We start from the raw sequence: 20,227 nt of genomic DNA, 5'->3' as shown, positions 1-20,227 counted from the left end.
GTGAAAGAAGTTACTTCAACCACTTACTTTAAAATTTTTGCATTTTTTTTCCAGAGGCTGCAAACTCGAGAGTCCAATCTTTCTAAAACATATGGGAGAATGAGATTTCTCAAAGAAACACGAAAGCTTTTCTTGCGGCATTTAGTGAGCCCAATCATGTTTATTGGTACATTCAGCAAACAGGTTTCAAGTCAATGTCTGCCACTTACGAGAAGGCACCACAGCTAAAACATTTGTATTTGCTTCTGGGAAGTTTTGCCCTAAAAGCATTTTTTTCCTGGGGAATGCAGGCAGTAGGACTATTGAAAGGATTGTCCAGCACCCACGGAAGGGCAGTTGGAGATCACTGTGCAAAACTAACCTTGCGTAAGGGCCAGACAGGCTGAACAAATAAGCAAATCTTCCTTAGGCACAAAGTGCTCTCTGGTACAGTCATGATGCAAACAACATCCAGCCTTTTATACAACCAGCTCACGGAGCCCATGAAGACCTGTCTACAGAATTTCACGAGTTTGAGTGCATTCTGTCTGAAATCTAAGGTGAAGGTATAAAATAAGATACTGTACATTATTTCAGTTTTCAGTAGCAAACACTGCAGTTCAAACAAAAACCAAAACAAACCAGCACATTCCTCTAGAGGGGTATTTTAAACATTCTACTGTGGAATTTTATTCAAGATCTAAGGCAGGCAATTCAACAGCAAGTGTTTCAATAAAGATTTCCTCACCAACTGTAACTATAATTCAGAGTCTATTACAGGAATCAATTTATATTTACTGGATGAGAAATCAGACTTACTAGAGATCAAAACCACATCAGTTTTAAAGACACTTTTCAGCTGAAATTGTTTGGGAAGCTGCAGACGGACACAAGGCTGTGCATCCACGCAAACCCTCTCCAGCAACACTGTCACAGTGCAGCAGATCATCCATGTCACATCCAAGAACCCACAGTCATGATGAGTCAGAATGCAGGAGCAAAGGAGGCCAAGCACACTGCCACATACATTCCTAACAACTCCCAGACAGAAAAGCCTCGCCGTGTGCTTTCTTCAGCACTCCTGCTTGGAATGAAACAATCATCCTATTTAGACTTTATAAAGACTTTACTATCAGTTATCCGATTGACTTCCTTGATGGGTCCTAAAAACTTACAGGTTTTTTTGTTTATAACTACATGTGGCATGATAAAATCCATCGTTTGAAGCAGCACATGAATTCAACCCAAAACCCTTCAGTATCTCAGACTCAGTAACGGAAGCAAACTTTCCCCTGCTAAGAACAACATATTTGTTACACATAAAAACTGCTTTTCTAATTTTATTAATATTTACAAAATAATGTAAATTCATAACATTTGTCTACTTGCACATAACAATAATACAAAATCCCTCAGTTTCAGTATTGATGTTTTATAAAAGTTTTATTTTGAAATTACTGAAAAGCACACCTTATCCAATACTTTTTCCATTCTATGAGATATACACATCATATTACAAAATACAAGTATTATCTTTTCTTTGTGTTTCAAGATACAAGGGATCAGAAAAACATTCATCTTTTTCAAATCCAGGGTAGAAGTCTTGTAAATGAGCATTTTACTGCAACTACCAAGTATGGTTGCTCTCAAATTAAGTGCTCTCTACAGTGATTAAAAAAATATTTAAAAACAATTTATACAGATTATTAGCATTAGGAGATGGAAAACATAGTAATGATACAAATTCAGGCGGTTCTTTGTTGCTCCTTGGAGATGTTCAGGTTAAGACTCGAACAGAACTAGTAAATAATTGTATTGCACTTAATGACTGCTGCCATTCTGGGAAAATCATCACTTTCCAGTGTCTATAAAATACAAATTTTTCTAACACATTATTTGCTGTTTTTCAGTCAAGATTCACAGACTCTCCCTTAACAAACAAATTGAAAGCAGTTCGTGGTACACTGCTAACAACATGATGCACTAATTAGTTTGGGGTTGGGGCTTTTTTATGTTTGCTTGTTTAATCTTGTATACATGATAATATTATACAGCAATCCTCATAGAAAAGAGGACAAAAATGCAGTTTCTGTCATGGACAAAAACTTTATAAAAACATAATAGAAATAAAATACAAAATAAATATAGTACATGTCAGATTAGTTACTGGTAGCATTTGAGGTTTCTGGAGACTGAAGAAATTCATAGGGATCATGAACCATGTCTTGCTGTTCTCCAACACTCAGATGAGAGGGGCTTCCTGTTGAACATGGGAAAAAAAATCAAAACCTTTAAAAGTACAGAAAAAAAATTGAGATATTTATACATATAAACAGCATGGTTATTTCACATGTTCTTTTTGGACTTTTAAAGCAAGACAGACATTTAAATGATATTTAAACAGGAGATTATGAAAAAAAGATCACAAGATTCATAGTAATTTAGATAATTTATGGAAAAGTAATCATTATGCTATCACTCCGAGTTGAAAAATTATACACGATGCAACAGAGTATCATCCATCCAACATCTTCTACTTTCTCAGAAATGGCAGCAAGCTGTTAAGCAGTATGTTATACTATCATCCTGTCTTATCACTGAATTTTACAGTTGACAAGGAAATGCTATTGTAGAATCCCAACCATTACTTGCTGCATACAACTATGCTGAAGTAAAATAATCATTATATATTCCTTAGTGTAACTAAGGGCATCAATTGCTAGTGCTTATAGGGAATTGCCAATGAGTATCAATTTACTTGACAGTTACTTCAATCACACCTAATCGAAAAGTAGTGGTCTTAGTTTTGGAGGTCAAAAGTATGTGGTGTTAATTATCTTTGCCACACATATTTAAAAATTAAAATATGATCAGTCAGCACACTTCTATCAGAGAGTTTCCCACAAAGATTTATGTAAATTACAATGTAAGTTTAAACCAATTTCATATAGAGCACAAGTACTGCAACTTCTGTGACACAGCTAACTTTACCAAGATGATGTTGGTCTCTTTCGGAGGTATTGGAGAGGGAACTCAAATTGGATGATGGCCGGGATCCCACTCGGTCAGCCTGAGCTTCATGAAGGTCCTGAAGCAGCTTAGTTGTTTCATCCAGATGTAGATGGTTATCATCATGATCAAGCTCCTTCTTCACTTTTCCTAAGAGCCACCAACCAAAACCCATAATTAGCACATGTACATTGACCCATGAATTACCAAGTCACTATAAAGAAGTTCTAAAATTAATTAACACAAGCATTGTCTATTACACAAATTTCCTCAATCTTGCATTTTCCCTCGCACTTCTAAAAAGCAACAGCTGCAGATCTGTGCAGCATTGGAAGATGAAGGAAAGTGCCATGCAAAAATGGCTGAAACTGAACTGACTCCCAGTATTTTTAAACAGCTGTAAGAGCTTAATTTGTCTTCCTTATCTGTTAAACACCAGACATGGATAGACTGGCCTGAGTTGGAAGGGACTTTAAAAGCTGTCTTGTTCCAACCCCCTGCCATGGGCAGGGACACCTTCCACTAGACCAGGTTGCTCAAAGCCTCATCCAACCTGGCTTTGAATGCTTCCAGGGATGGGGAACCCACAGCTTCTCTGGGCAACCTGTGCCAGTGTCGCGCCATGCTCACAGTAAATAACACATTTAGTTTGTGGCAAAAGAGAGTCAGCAAAAAGATCACTTAAATATCTAACTCAAAATACAGTTAGAACATGAAATCTATGGAGGCAAAGAAATTCCCATCACAGAAGGTTCTAAGAACAGTATCTTCTCCAGCTACACTGATTTTGTAGTAAGCCAAATAAAACTGTGAAACTGGAAAGAACTGGACGTATGTGCCAATATATGCTATTCTTTCATTGAAGACCTAAAAAAAATTCCCTCGACTTTAAACAGGAAGAGTAATTCCTTCCCTTCTCTTTCTTAAGTGTTAATTTTGCAAGAATTATGATAAGAATTAATGCTATAAACTCTCTCTGGAAGCCAACTGATCTAGAAGTATGATTATTTACAGAAAGGCCAAAGAAGAAAATATAAGCAGCTTTCAGTGGTGCATGAAATTTATGCATGTAAGACTGATATATCTAAACATTATCTATAAAGTGGATATTTATTCATTTTTTACTGAACTGCAATAAAATTAGAGCGAGACAGTATAATCAGAGCCTACTTTTCAATTGCTTTTCAAACTGTACCTATGTGAGAAATTTGTAGAAATCTTTTTTCCCTTTAAGTCTTCGATTAGCGTGGCTGTGTTTTATAATGGATAGTTTGGCCTCTTTCACATTCTGAATTAAAAGTGCCTTAAAACATAAGCAGATTGTTTGCTTGGATAACATTTTTTAAGACATTTGACCAGCTCAGCTGCCTGCAGAAGTGGCAACAGTACTTCTTGTGGTATTTAAAGGATAACTATGAAAAGCATGCATTTGAAACAGCATCCAAATTCTTTTACACAACTGAAGATAAACACCAGAAGCTTCCAACACCAGAAGTTTCTTCTGATTTTTGTTTTGGGATATTCCGAGTGGCAATATGATCGAGTTTCACGTACTAACCCAATTCCCAAGTTATTTTAAAAGACATCATATGAAGCAACATCACTTCTGAGTGAAAGTTTCACACTGATTCTTAAAATTTATATTACTATGAACATATGAAATACAAGCAAAGCTATCAAAATAGTGATGTACAAATTCTTCGTTTTCTTCAGTTGTACAGGAAAAGTTAGCTTGGATACATGGATGTCTCAAAGGAAAAACAGAGCAAGGTTTCATTTATCAGCCCTAGACTTTCACTTGTGTCAAATGTAGACTTATTACTACTTTTCAAACACTTTTTTTAGTCTTAGCAAATCCAGCTGTCGTTTTTTCTAAATGGTACAACTAAACCATAACTGATGTCATGTATATTTAGTTACTTACCTAACGAACTTAACATAGAAATATCGAGAGATACATCTGAATACGGCTTCATGGAGAGAAAGTCCAAGTCAGAAGTGTTACCGTCTCCAGCAGATTCTCCAACCTATTAAAATACAAGGCACAGAAGGACTAGCAAAAGTGACAAGCTGTCATATAACTTTCCAATCTTTAAGGCACAAATCCATTCTCTCAGAAGTGTGTACACCACCTGAGACTGGAGCATCCATAACCATCTTGGCTAACTTGAAATTCACAGACAGCTCAGAAAGGTTCCCGGACAGACCAGTCACACGAATGGTCAGGGATGTGCACAGTAGTCCAAGCCTTTTATCTCATGATCCAGGACTGCTAAAACTCAATTACACATTCAAGTCATCCATGTCTCATGGTAGAACCCTGGAAGCTGGCTGTATTACCAGTGTCCTTCATCTTCTCCATATGTGAACACTGGATTTACTGAAATTTTTAGTACAGTGGGCCTCCCTCTTCACAGTATCAGATGGGCCTCTCTAGTATTTTTTCTATCCATCTGAATAATGAAATACAGCCTGCACTGCACAATTCCCTTTCTTTCCACACCCGTTGCAATATTGCTAATGTAATGGCACAAAGGAAGAAATCAGAGTCACTAAGATTCAAACCAGAGAAATCTCTGAGGGTGCCTGTTCCAGCAGGAGAAATGAGACACTCAGGTAAACACACAACCAGGTATTATCCTTTAGAAATACGAAAATGAAACCTAGCACTTTCATGAAATAACTTAACCAGTTACCTTCTAGAGAAGTCCACACCTTTCCACAAAACTAAGTAATATTTATAAAGTTATGAATTTTTTTAGTTGTTATAATGTGATCCATACAATTTTTATGTGATTTGCCATGGAACACAGTGCATATCTACTGTTGGAACAAATAATTTGCAAGATCAAACCTGTACTACTTGAAGAAATATTTGACTAGTAGCTGTAAAAGCATAAGGTATGCATTAGTTACCCGTACTTTCTAATAGACATTTTCAATGGATGTGGTAAAACAGATTAATATTAATGGAGTTTTTTCCAATTTTACAGCAGGCTGAAATTCAAATATCAATCAGCAGATCAAGTATCTTTTTTGGATTCCTGTGTGACCTTTCTGCCTCTGAGACTTAGTTACACATGCTGAAATAAGCTGGAGGATACAGAACAATAAAGCCACAAACAAAACCAGACTGAATATCAGAGAATTCATTTTCAGTACTGAAACCTTATTCTAGATACTGTAATTTTAGTATTCTACCTCAGAGCTTGCACTGAAACAAAATAATGTCTCAATACTATTTTTTTGTTTGTTCTATGGTTTTTTCCCTGTTGCTTCCCTCCCCTGCCCCCTAACCATTTTACCATAATCTGTTTGGAAGAATCCAGACAGGTATTACGCAATTTGTGTTCTTCTTTTATAAGAACTGGCAGAACCTAAAGAACAAAGAAATACTTCAGATCTTAGCATTTCATATCTTTTATTTACTAAGAATGTTCCCTGAGAATGTTTGTGTATTTTACTCGTTTTCCACAAAGAGGTCCTGGGCCAGCACAGAACACTGTCACATTTTGTGATGTTTGAGTAGAACCTTCACAAAAAAAAATGAAGACCAGCTCTTCTCCAGGGCAACCTCATACAGTCATGCCAACAATTTGTAACTAACCAGGACAGCCTCTCTAGGAATAACCTAAAGCCTCTTCTTTCTCATATACTCCACTAATCAATCTTTTCTGTATTACCATACAGAACAGAGGCATATTAAATAAAATGAAGAATTTGAATGTTGGAAGCTCAGAGAACATCACTTTCGCACTTTTTCCAGTTAAAAATCCCAAACTGAGTATCAGCATAACTTACTTTAACTTCATCCAGTGGTTTTACTGGGATGTTTCGCCTCTGGAAAGAAAGAATACCAATAATTGTTTATATTCAACACATGGGACAGACATCTTTCTTGTACCATTTCAAGTATATTCAAACTTCACACACAAAAGGAGGCTAGAGACAGCTAACTTTTTCACATTCTGTAATGCAATTACAATGTAACAGTTGCTTTTCTTAAATATTTTAGTATTATGCATTTTAACTAATCTTTGAGTCCCCTTATACTATTTATTCTGCTCACAAACTTTATATTCAAGTGCAGTATCTTTGTCAATACTTCAGTAACTACTAATCACAAATCATTCAAGGTTGTACTTTCAGAGATACTAATCCTTTCTCAAATGCAGCAGCACAAAATGCTCAGGCATAAAACACCATGACATATGATCAACTGAAACACACTTAATTGCGTAAAATCAGCATATATCCACATATGTCACAACTGAACAGCATTTTTAAGTGCAAATAGCCATTGAGAGGTCTTCAGAAATTCTCAGCTGAAATAACATTCATAGAAAAACATGGTAAAAGGCAAAGGCACATTTTATTTTAAAGCTAAGTTGACTGTGTTGCATACACACATTCCTCTATGTAGGAGAGTATTAAAAATATTGGGGTTTAATTTCTTGAACTAATCCTTTACATTTCTTCCTGTTATATGTGCAATCTTATTCCCGTAGGGAAAAAACACCCAGAAAATTCTAAAGGATTGTCAGTGTTCTTCATTCTATTGTCTCCTTATTTCCAAACACCATCCACTCTATTCCACTTCTAAGTCTGCAAAGATTTAGCATAATCTCATTTCCACCATGTCAGGAAGTCTAAATACTTTCTATCTTCCCAGCCTGCCTCCCATTTTTTATTCTTCAATCTTTCAGAATGTCGGCATTTTAAACAGCAGACAATTATTTCAAACTACGAGTGGTTTTCAAAGTGAAGACAACATGAAATTTATCTTCAGAAATTATGCAATTTCTTTTAAATTATTTTGTCTTGGGAATGCAAACAGTCCCACTAGAATCATACATATTTCTGAGAAAACTCTTTTCTCCAATCTTAGTATGAATCTCATCAGGAAAGTGCTTTTGCAAATAAGTTAAAAGCTTTTCCTGTATGACATGAATGTAGAAGTTAGAACTGGCAGGTAACAGACACCTGCTACAGTGATAATTAACCTGTTCTTTAATTTTACTTCCATGTTCCAAATAATTAATCCTTCCACAAGAAATGTATTTTGCTTTTCAATTAAGAAAAAACCCCAAACCTTAACAAAAGCATTGCAATGTAACTCAGAAGTAGGTATGTAAGTCATGACATAGAGTGACGAGGCTGCCCAAAAACCATCTAGTTGGTTGGTCCCACTATGTTATGTCCCCTGCCTCCTCCTTTCTGCAGTCACATAGTGAAACCACACTGGAAAACTGACCAAGCCAGTGAAAAGGATTCCTCCTCTGTTGATTAATTCAGTCTCTAATTTGGTTCATGGTTGCTTGAACAGCTAAGCTTGCACTGCTTAAACTGACAGTGGAAAACAAATCATCTCACACAACATTAAAAAGCCAGTAGGTTCATTCTTATTCTGATGAATTTGAGACATTTCAGTGCACCCAGGACACACCTGCTTTAGCTGATAAATAGTTTTGGAATGGTCGCCACTAGTGATCTGGTCAAGAAGATCATCAACTATTTTCTTGCTGTAACTTCCAGCATCCTTCACAAATTCTTGTAAGCTAGCAGGAATGGAGATAAGCATTACAGAAAACATTTACTTTCATAAAATCTACTTCTACTTAAAATATGGTTTTCCCCAAATACACTGCATTACACCTACATTTTCTTCGGTCTAACTCTTTTATGCTTCTTCAGAAAAGCAAGTAAGGCCTTCAAGACACAGAGTTTTTTCCTTTATTTTAATAATAAAGTACACCTGCAACTTGTTTTTCACAAGTACTAGAAAATTTTGACTTGAACTATCATTGATGGCAGGTTAGTGGGTTAAAACACAAAACACAAGAGATAAAAAGCTTGCGATTATTTCCTTCCCTCCATAAACAACAATTTAATGATAAGTGGCATTTTTCTTTTCAAGTAGCTTTAACTCTTTCAAAACCCCTTGAAAAACATCATTGTTTTAAAGCCACTGAAATATGTTACTTGCCTTTTTAAATTTATTTTCTGCTGGGTTTAAAGCAAAACACTAAATCTGTGGCAACCTATATATACTGTGGTTGAAGACCCTAATAACAAGATCCATTACAACCTTGCAATAAAATAGGATAGCTTAAAAGGACAAATGGAAAAACCCCCCAAAACCCAAAAGCAAACAAACAATATATGAAAAAAAACTCCAAGAAGGATGAAAACTAGCTTCAAATTTTATAGTGATTTATTTTAAAAATAAGTTTGAGAAAAAAATTCAGGATTTGGAGGGTCTTAGTTGAGAATAAGTTTAAATTGCTTTGCAAAGAATTGCTATGAGAAGTTAAGACTTCCTAGTAAGGAGGCACTTACCTTAAGGCACACTGGATCCCAGTTTCATCACCATATGCTGAGTATAGGAGCTCCATCTCATCTGGTTTCAAATCATGAAATATAGAGTTGTTTTGCAAGGAAGGTGCCGTATTGGCACTGGTAAGAAAGGTTACTACACAAGTAAAAGAAAGACACAACAAATGATTAGCACAAGAGTAAAAGATCACTTGGGGAAAAAAAAAAGACTGTGTTTTCTGAAACAGATAGAGAAAGTGCCATGTATTTTTTTCTCCAACTGAAAGCAAGAGCAGTATCTCAAGGACACTTCCAGACTCTAGAATCAGCACAACTATTTTAACCATATAAACAAACATACTACTGGAAAATCAAGAACTATGTTATTCACCCCACTCTGAGAAGAAAAAGATTCATGGCCACACCCCCTTTTGTATTTCTACATTTTGTGTGCATCTACTTTACCGCTGGTTGCCAGTCAGTTTCTGGAGAGCAGATTAGAAACTATTAAAACTGGTAAAAAAATTTCACAGTCTGCACAATCCTTGTCATATGATGGAAAAATGCAAATGGCTGGAAGTTGTCTCTCAACTGTAACTGCAATTACTCTGGAAAAATTATTTCCCCTACAGGAAATGGACTACCATTATTGGAAATCTTCTAGTGTGGCTACAGCACTAAGTTAAAATATTAATCCATAAATTAGGTTATGTTTAATAAGCAAAAAAATCAATTTAAGAAAAACTGCATTCTGCTGTTAATGGAATTATTATATATTAAAAAAATAACCAAGCAAACTTTCATATTGAGACAGGTATAAACCGAAATTATGTTACATCAAGTAATTGCTCAAACATTTAATAAACACAAAGTTAAAACATGGTCTTTGGTATTTACCTTTATTTCTTCGTTCATCTTTGAAGCCCAGTGTAGTGAAGCCAGGTAATAATTTGCTTGACAGTGAACTCAGATCCACTGGGTGAGTTTCTTCCTCTAATAATTTGATTTAAAAGAAGGCTTAAAAAAGCATTTCATGTTTACAATTTATGATGAATAATTAGAATTTGCTATTTTAGAGCTGTAATTAACATGAAGACTAAATGTCTTTTCATCTATACATTAAGGGTAGGTACTGTTAATTCAGGTTCTCCATTTAAATTTCAAACACAAGCTATAGATATGCTTCCATGTCTTATTCACAAGATCTATGGCTTACTTAAGTTACTTCACTTTTAAAGTATACAGCAGCATCTGTAATAATTATAGTAGCTGATTCACAAACTTTCGAGATCCAGATATTACTGAAGTGATAAAAGCAGTCTCTTATGTTGACTAAGTGGCTGTTTGTTTATAGAAATCCATTATCATCATTCTTTAAATTTTCAGTGGCATAATTTCAGAGGCATTAAATACCTTTTTTTTTTTCAGAAATAGGTAATAGGCTTGATAGCAGTCAAAATGCTCAATTTCATTCCAGAAAAATTTACTATCGAATGAAAGGAATTTAGCAGGCTTGTGTCTCTCAATGTGATTAGTCAAAAGCATTGATATATTCATCAGTGAAACAACAGGAAAGCTGTGAACAAATTCTGATCTCAAAAGGTGCAGAGAAGGAAGTACTAAATCAACATGACACACAGCACCAAAAAACTATGGCATTTCATTCATCACAAATTTCAGTACTTCTGCATCTTGAGCTTGAAATTAAAACAAAGGAAAAGCATAAAACAATATAAATAATATATAATAACAGAATGAGAAAAACTGAAAGAAAAGATCACGGAACTAAAGAAAAAATATTGAGCAAAACCTCATAAACTTAAAACTGAAATTTAACTAATGATTTAAATTAGGAAATAAAGAGGTAAAAGATTATTCTGAATTTGCATCTGTGCATAGCACATTCACATAGGATTACAGCAATTTCATGCACCTTTTGTCTATTAGGTATTGAAACTACAGTGTACTTGTCTTCCAAGCTTTTTATAAAGTTGTAGCAATGTATAAGTGCTTATAAAGAGGTATTATTTTATCTTCTCCCTGTTAGCATCAGTAAACAAAGTATCTGAAGAGTGAAAATATGGAAGGCAAACAGAAACACCTTTGGGGTGTTTGGGGAAATGGTTTGGGAAATAATTAATGAAAATAATAAACTTTTTTAAAAATTAAGAACTATTTTAAAACTCATCTCTACTACACAGTGTCTGTATCTACAGTTAAGACTTCAAAATCTCTTAGAACATTCAAGACTAGAAATGTTTGCTCGAAAGAGTATGGCTTTTACCTTCTGCTTCTGGATCAGATGAATTCACTACACTAAATAATAAAGTTCCATCTCCATTTTTTTTCAGATAACCAATCTGTGAATAGAACCATAAAGATAGAGGAGCAATCATTCAAAACTGTTCACACTCAAAGAAGGAGTTGCCCATTTACACAGAAAACTATAAAAAACATTTTTAGCTGTATTGAGATACTGCACTTTGGTATTCCCCTTTTCATACAGAGAATCTTGGGTCACAACTATTTAACACCACTTAGCAAGTGCTTCAGAACAGAAGATTAAGGAGCAGAAGTTCATATATCATATGACAGACAACACCTTATTCATCTTTCTAAATCAGATCTAAAGTTTTCAACCAAGACAAACCCAATTCCACTACCACTAGCACAGAGCCAGCCTTCCTGACTGCAAAGTCTAGAACACACATCCCTTTCAGAAGCAGAACTGTAACTCCTATCCACAAACAAAGTCACGGCTTATTTGAAAATTTAGATTGAACTGTTTGTTTACATGTCTCACCCACAACTTTCTCTAATTAGAAGTACTTTTATGAACACACTACCAAATTCTTCAAGAGGAAGAAATGTTTTGACAGACCTATTGAAGCACACAAGCACAATGCTAAAGACAGATGTGAAAGACAACAAGAGCCCACCAGGGTCTGTAAAGGTAGAGCCAGATCCAACACAACAAGCAAAGCTAATGTCAGAAACTGATTACACATGAATTGAGAAAAAAAAAGACTCTAACCTCTCAATATAAAGTGATAAATGAAAACTGTTCTCTCCCTACAAAAATATTACTAAATACTTCCAAGGAAATCAACAATAAATCTTCTCTATTTTGTTTTTTATTCCACTCCATCTGAAAAAGTTTAAAGCTCTCCCCATACAGGAGGCCAAAGCTAATATTGGTTTACAATAAAAACAGAGGTGAGAGATGCTGGAAAGAGAATGAACAAGAACACTACCTTCAAGTGATGGCAAAAGTTAGCAATGGCTGAATTCCAAAACCATGCCAGTCAGTGTTACCTAGACTCTGTGGGACATGCAGTGGGGCTGTCTAGCTGATTTAACAGCCTAGGCAATTAAGAGCTGCACACCTTCAGAAACTTCCTTGAACACTGCAAAACTGACTGCATCAGCATGAAGGACTGGTATTGTTTGAGGAGATTTTAAAAGGCACTCTTACTTTGGAGGTTTCAAATAGCCTTCAATCCTATCAAGTCTTCTAATTACCCAAAGAAACAGAGATTCACTGAACCTAAACCTTCACCCACTATTCTTGGCAGCTTTACTTCCTAATCCAGTTGAGCCTAAGTTGACTGCATAAAAAGGGCCACTGCCCAAGAAATGGATATTTAAGTTTGAAGACACAACACCACTTTTGCTTCAAAGCAAAGTTCCTTCTGCAATAGTTTTTAAATAGGTGGAAAATGCAGGATGTGGCAACATCCTGATTCTTTTCTTGACTGCAGTGGCCACTAGAGTGACAGATGAGAAATGGGAGCAAAGGTGGGAGTAAGTCTCCACAAAATTCAAGGGAAAGAGAGTAAAGGTATCTCAGTGCAGATCTGTAGTGAATCCCTGGAGCATTCACTCCAATCCTAGCATAAGGAAATGATGGAATCCACCACCATCATCACAGAGCTAAAAAACCCACAGCCCAAAAATAGAACCTTCAGAGAAAACTGCACCAACTGCATCACCGAGCTTGTCCTTCTAAACCTTGGAAGAGCACAAAACCCAAACACATGGACCAGTATCAGAATCACATTCAGGACTGTCAAACCTGCTATCTAAACCTTATCAATAAAAGATCTCTGTATTTGGTACTCATGCTACAGCTGACAGCTACTACTTGTAAGTACAAAACTACAAGACCTTACAGACCCTCCTCATTAAAAACAGTAATTTAACACTTAAAAATATGTTAATTCCTGGGGGTGGGGGAGCCCTTCAAAATATGCCATAGTTTGCTTTATCTGAGGTTGCAGCAATACGAGAAGTGTGATGTTATTTTAATCACTTTCAAGGGCGGCAACTCAAAATTGAGGAACGTTTCACTGTTTCCTGCAAGTGAATTTCCAAAGATGTTCAACACACAATAGAACTTGAGATCCACTTAGGACCCCCCTACAATGGCTTTCAGTGGGAACTAAATGATAGACAACAGCGGCACTGGTATTCTGCACAGAACACACATCCCAGATGTTCCAGTCTCAGAAACCCCAACAGTAAAGCCTGTTTCCTAATGTGAAACAAAGTATTCAACAGTCAGGCACAAATCGGAACTGCAAACTGCCGTGTGCAGTAGACCTTGCTGTTGGGTAGATAGCGATTGATCCTATCCCGAGCTTCATCTGCTGCATGTTCCACTAGTGCCAAGACATGTTCTTCAGCAGTGCTGTCTGTCAGGCTGCACGCATTCCCCTCAGGTTCAAAAATGCAGCTAAAAAAGAGAAGAGGAGGAGCTGTAGGAATTAAAAGCTAAAACAAAACAAAGGGCTGAATTTTGGCTTTGCTCAATTGAACAATCAGTCCCACTCTTCTCCCAGTGTCAGTCTACTTCAGCATTTGAGTGGAATTATAATCATATTATGAAGTTTTGCAGCAGAAGCTCTGAACTACCAAACGAATTAACTTCAAAAATTTAATTGTTTCTGTACCTTGATGAAAATGAAGTATTAAATGAAGTACAAAACAGAGATTGGGAGTAAAACTGCATTGATACAGGGTGAATGCTGTATGCATGCTTAGTCTCCCACATGCATGAATACGCTATTTTCAAAAATTCCAAATAGGAAGATGCAGAACAGAAATTACATAAAGAAGGATAGAAACTAGCTAATCAGAGAAAAAACCCAACAGGCTGCATTTATGATGATTATGTCATACAGCTGCTTGCAGAAGTACGACATAACTCCCAGTCTAACAGGGAGTCCTTTAATTCCTATGTTTGTTAGCATCGGCAATTAGCATTCCTAATCTGTATCAATCACATCACTGCTTGTAATTGAAATTACAGAATTTAGAATTTATCTTTCAGTAGATCCCTTTTCATTAAAGCTCCAAAACAATAAAATTGTAGCAAATAAGCATGCCCAAGGATGGAACAGGACACAGCTATCACATAAAATCAGAAAAAGGTAGTATCATAAAGAAAAGTGTGAAGGTATCATAGAATATGGCAGTCTTCATTATATTTTATATATAAAATAAATGTTGTACATCAAAATATTTCAGGGCATTATATGGACATTAGACACTAGGGCCAAACACCTTAGGTACTGGGTAGAGCATCTCCTCACACCAAATCCATTTCTCTCTCCTGGGTTATCTTCTTCCATTTGCTTAGCTAAGAATTTCTCTCTGTATAGAGATTCAGATCCGATACACAAGTAAGTTTTGCTATTAAAGACAACAAAAAGATCACAGGATCATACTATTACGAGACAAATGTGTTACACGATTTTGTTTCATTGAAACTTTACGGAAGGCTGTACACAGCAGGAAACTCCTCAACAATTGTCACTTTCTATCACACTCTACAGAATATTTAAAGGACAAGAATTCTGAGAGAACGTTCAGAAGATTGCAACACCCTAAACAAAATTTGCAAAAACTACTTAAACATTAGGATGTTCAATGATCAAGTCACTTTTTAAACTGTATAGAGGTCTAAGCTGCTTTAACACTTTGCAAACCTTGACTTCAACTCCTTCTCTGTTTTTAACCATGAAATATGAAGGCAAAAATAGCTGTTATTAGGTTTGATTTTCCTCCTCCAATGGTCTTACTGTTCATCAAAAAATACAATATCAATCCCACAGATGCAAAAATGTAAGTGTTTAAAAGTTCAAGTTAATTGAAAAAAACAAATTAATTCCAACTACTAAAGTTACATAAACATTGAAAAGAACAGAAAAGTAAATTTATACTACAACTGATTTCAGAGAAACTGGTACCAGGATAAAATTAAAGGTTATAATTTTTAACTACCTGAACTGTATGTTAAGGTAGATGTTAAAGACAGAGCCACACTGTATGGTTTGGCAGTCTCAATTTCTTGCTCTGTGACAAAGTAAAATGTTACTCCTGTAGTTGAGTTTATGCAAGAATTAATGCTGGACACCACACAAACCAAATCATCACGTCTTCTAAGAAAATACAAACAATCAAAAACCAAAGCACCAACCCCTCAACTCTTGTTTACAAAAAGGTGCTTTCAGCTGATTTCTACACACAACCCATTAAACAAGGGACAAGTTACACTTTTTAAATTCTCTATGGTTCAGCAACAGATTTGTTCTGTATGTTATCAGTAGAAGAGTTTCTACCACAGAAAATTACAGTTTAAAATTATTTTTGAAGATACATGGTTGCAGTCTTCTGTTTCCAAAAAAAACCTCCATTAGAATACTACCTCTTCCATCAGCATTAAAGATTACAAAAATGCTGAAAGTGTAATAAATAAAAAGTGGCTGATGAGAACTCTAAGGTTTACTTTTAAAAAACATGGTATATTTCACTTTTTTTACTCTGGAGATTTAAAAAGAAACCTGCAGAACATATCTACACGATCAGATTATTTAAGACATGACCAGTGATGCTCTGTTGCAGTATTTTTTCCATGAAGTTCCAGCAGATAGAATGCCCTACAATTTAAACTCGCAGTCTATCTTTGGATGTCTATGCAAGAATACTGAACAACGTAAGTTGCTTGTATATCATGATTTCTGCTAAAATCTCATAAAATAAATTGATTAAATTGCGATTTTTAAAACTATTTTACTAACATTCAATTTTAGCTATAAAAATATGAATTTATGACATGGGGTGCCTGTTAGCTGGAGGATTACTATTGCACTAGCAATGTATTTTACAACGAAGCTTAATAAGATTTCACTGGGGAGATGTTATCATCTGCTCCAGAAATAATCTCCTGTACCTTCATAACCTGCCAGATAAGGTTAAAGTTAAATAAAATCACTCACTGATCTGGGGCCACTTTGCCATCCTGGAAAGAATCTCTTACATTTTGATGTGACTACTTCAGGAAAGGGAAAAAAGGGACAAAATGCAAAAGGTATTTGTGGCTATATCCAAAATAAAGTAACATTTTAACCACCATGAGAAGAAACCACTCATTATTTAATATAAAGAAGAATAAAAATATCTCTATAGATATTAATTTTAAGTGTTTAAAAGAATATGCAGTCATCTTTTGAATTGTTTGCTTCAAGTTGGGAATCACTGGGTTATTAAACAAGTTCTATAAATAAACAAATAAAATACAATAAAATTGCCCATTTATCCTATGGACCTCAAAGAAAAATGCTGGGTTTTTTTTTCTCTGTTCTTTGCTGCTGTGCAATACCACAAAAGCTGCAACAAGCCAGTAAGCACGCCCATTAAAACCTTTACCTAATAACTTCTTTATTTTGCTTTTTGGATTTCTTGGTAGTCTCTGCTTGTACAGGAACAACTTCAGGAACAGGTTCTTCAACTGCTGTATCTTCATCACCCAAAAGAGCTGCCTGCTGAGAAAAATCCATGTCCTGCATAAACGACATGCTGCGCTTCAAAGCTAACAGCCGTTCCTAGAATCAGAAAGGACAGAGCGGCAGGGACTTAACCTTTCCCTCATAGCCAAGATGCTATGATAATGGGATGGGATGGGAATGGCCATGGCCTTATTTTGTTCTTAATGTCTCGTTCCCAATGGCGATGCAACATGATTTGGTCATGGTAGCATGGCATCAGAATTTCTGCAGCCCAACTATCAAGAGAGAAACAAACAAACAAACAAACAAACTGCATATGCAAAAACAACTGTCTATTTTACACAAAACTTACCATCACTGTAACACATGCACACACGCACACACGTGCACACACACAGAGCAGCTCACAAAAAAGCCTTCATTTGACAAGCCAACAACTGTATTTGAGTTAAAAGTATTTGCAACACCTCTGAAAACTCCCCTACACCCAACACCTTGAAAACAGTAGTGCTTTCTTGTTTATGCAGAAATAAAACTTAAATGAGATCTTGCTTTCAAAGTTTCAGCCAGAATTAGGATTTTACAGTAGAGTTTGATATATGTGGATCTCAACAGCTTTCACTGAAAGAAGCTCCTACAGACATCAGTAGTGCAGGTAAGGTTGAGAAATAAGTAAAAATTGACTTATAACAAGAATGCCATCAAGCCCTTAAATATAGCAGCACTAACTGGCACTGCTGTAATTATCACAGATGGGTGAAATAACATTTATCATTGCTACTATGTTCCTTTTAAGTATGGTAGCATAAAAACCCCCAAAGTTTCTGCTTTTTGTTTTTAATAGGTCTCTTACTTTGCTCATCATCTTAAAGCCTGTGTGCAGTATCTTCTTGGCTAGCTTGTAGTAAACAGTATCTGGTCTGTTGTAAGTCATGGCATTATCACACATCAGTTTAAAATCTGCCTGTAAAATACAAAACAAAAGAACTGTAAACATTTCAAGTCCTTTGTTAAATGACTGGAAGATACCATTCCATCTTGGCAGCTCTGTGAAGAACACAGTAATATTCTAGCAGCAGGCTCATGAATGCAAGCCAAAAACAGAATTGCAAAGGTTTGAGTCTTTTTTACCTCTCCAAGATGCTCAGTTTCCTTTGGAACTGGCTTTTGGTTATAAAAAACACAGTCTTTCCTGAATGCCATATGTAACATTTTCTCCTTAACCAAATGGACCAAACAGAAGAAATGGAGAAATCACCAGAAGGACCAAGCCACCAAGGCAACTTTTTACAGCATTCAAGCCCTCTGCCTCCAATTAACGAGACCATCACAAAAACAAAAATTCAGAAGGTGACATGGAGGAGCAAACCATGGGCCAAGAAGCAGACAAAAAAGTGCATGTAAGCTACACTTCTAGTGATGGCCTTTCAAGTGCTGCAGGAAAAGCCCGACTTTGAAGTAGACCCTTTTCTCCTGCAGCAAAACGGGTGAGTTTTCTGCAGCAATTGCCCCTCTTCTAAATGCAGGAAAGAGTTCTTGCAGACTCTACTCTTAGACAGACCGTCTTGTGACTAGCCTCAGCAAGTCATATCAGAAAGGTAACCTTTTCAGCAGACCTTGTTTCAGAGGTTAAAAACCTACAAACTTCATTTCTGTACTACAAAGCTTATGGCTTTGTAGTTCTGTGTGATTAGGTACCCTCGTGTATCTAGATAGAGAGTCCAATTCCTTTTTCACTCTAACATGGGCAGACTTTCAGCAAGCTTTTATTACTGCTCAGACTACCAGCAGAAGCTAAGTCCTTCAGAAAAAAAGAATCTGTCAGTCTAAAAAATACTACAATTTTCATTTCTTTTTTAGGTTCTATCCCACCAGTTTCAATGCTGCAACCCTGCCTGTAACTAAACAGCCACAGAGCTCCCACTCAAACTTCCCTTTAAAGTTCTTAAATAGGACAATCCAGCAAGATAGAATTTAGAGATCTGAAGGCATTGCTAATGGCAATGCTATTACGAATCCTTTTTTACCATTTCCTATAAATCTCTATAGCATATTTAACAAAACAGAATAATCTTTGTCAAAGCATCTGTAAGAAAAGTAAACCTTTCTTTGCTCACCTTGCTGGACCTTTCAAAAGACGATATTAACCCTGAGAAACAAACCAATGCTCTCTGCCAAGGCTATTGTTACATCAGTATCCCTCTAGGAAAAGCAATTCTGAAGGCAGCTAATAGACCTTCATGAATCAATTAAGGAAAACTCTCCTTCAGGAGCTGGCAATACCATGAAAACATTTCTTACTGCACTGTTTGTAAAACCATGATGCACCTAATAAATTATTACAGCAATAATACACTAGATAACTAAGTTAAGTTGCAAATCACCTTGCCAAGTAAGTTTCTGCCTGAAAATAATTTCAAATGAAGTTATATGAAAAACAGGACAATTAAAGATAAAAAATACATAGTTGTTATTGACTCTTATACAAGGAGCTTCAGTATATCCACAGGTTTCTTGCAGACAGGTCCAAACTACATTTTAATCAACCTAACAAGGTCTAGATTAAAAGAAGAGAAAGGAAATGAGCTCAATGGCCTAAGTCTTTGTGGTAGTCTCACTCGTGGTAAAGTTTAGCAGCATAAATTCCACAGAACTTTAGAACATGGTCTGGGTTTCCACAGTAATTTATAGAAGACTGTAGTAGAATCTGACAGATTATTTGTAACACACTGAATATACAAAAGCATTCAGTTCAGTTCTGAAAAAAATGAGCATTAATTAATGTAAGAAAGGCTTTTACAGTTAAAAAGAATCTTCAGTTTCTTACTAGTTGTGAAATACCTAAATCTCTATTAATTCACCTTGAATTCAGTGACTGATTTGTATTCATTTGCTGCAATTTTTTCCTTCATCGTACCAAAATCCATAGGGTGTTTTATTATCATGGAATATCCAGGAGCAATGGCATCCGTGACTGGAAAAGCAAAAAACCCATGAGGATCTTTCCTAAAAATAAAAACAATAAATTTAGATTTACAGCAGCAAACAAAATGATCCTTGCTTTTGTAGCACATTAATGACAGAATAGTACTAGCTAAAACAGAAAAAACACAAAAAACATTCTCATAAAACAG

General features: G+C 35.8%; 1 protein-coding gene across 6 annotated transcripts in view; it reads right to left on the bottom strand.

The window, feature by feature from the left end:
- Positions 1 to 1,403: 1,403 nt before the first annotated feature.
- BRD9 (bromodomain containing 9) overlaps positions 1,404 to 20,227 on the bottom strand; it is a 24,410-nt gene continuing 5,586 nt past the window's right edge. Inside the window, exons 5-18 of one of the 6 annotated variants that reach the window (XM_042043103.1) lie at positions 19,955 to 20,099; positions 17,947 to 18,057; positions 17,014 to 17,189; positions 14,869 to 14,958; positions 13,906 to 14,038; positions 11,588 to 11,663; positions 10,201 to 10,296; positions 9,328 to 9,460; positions 8,435 to 8,546; positions 6,790 to 6,828; positions 6,294 to 6,365; positions 4,913 to 5,015; positions 2,971 to 3,138; positions 1,404 to 2,239 (exon numbers count right to left, since the gene is read on the bottom strand). In XM_042043103.1, the coding sequence (XP_041899037.1) occupies positions 2,139 to 2,239; positions 2,971 to 3,138; positions 4,913 to 5,015; positions 6,294 to 6,365; positions 6,790 to 6,828; positions 8,435 to 8,546; positions 9,328 to 9,460; positions 10,201 to 10,296; positions 11,588 to 11,663; positions 13,906 to 14,038; positions 14,869 to 14,958; positions 17,014 to 17,189; positions 17,947 to 18,057; positions 19,955 to 20,099 (1,555 nt within the window). In that variant the 3' untranslated portion in view covers positions 1,404 to 2,138. The remainder of the gene's footprint in view (positions 2,240 to 2,970; positions 3,139 to 4,912; positions 5,016 to 6,293; positions 6,366 to 6,789; positions 6,829 to 8,434; positions 8,547 to 9,327; positions 9,461 to 10,200; positions 10,297 to 11,587; positions 11,664 to 13,905; positions 14,039 to 14,868; positions 14,959 to 17,013; positions 17,190 to 17,946; positions 18,058 to 19,954; positions 20,100 to 20,227) is intronic. The other 5 variants (XM_042043104.1, XM_042043105.1, XM_042043106.1 and 2 more) reach the window with 5 other exon arrangements.

The sequence above is a fragment of the Corvus kubaryi genome, unplaced genomic scaffold (genome assembly GCF_017639235.1).
Source record: "Corvus kubaryi isolate FWS band 111438036 unplaced genomic scaffold, C.kubaryi_AGA036_p1.0 37398, whole genome shotgun sequence".
Lineage (NCBI taxonomy): Eukaryota > Metazoa > Chordata > Aves > Passeriformes > Corvidae > Corvus > Corvus kubaryi.
The sequence above is the reverse complement of the archived record's forward strand: the minus strand, read 5'-3'. Positions and strand labels throughout refer to the sequence as shown.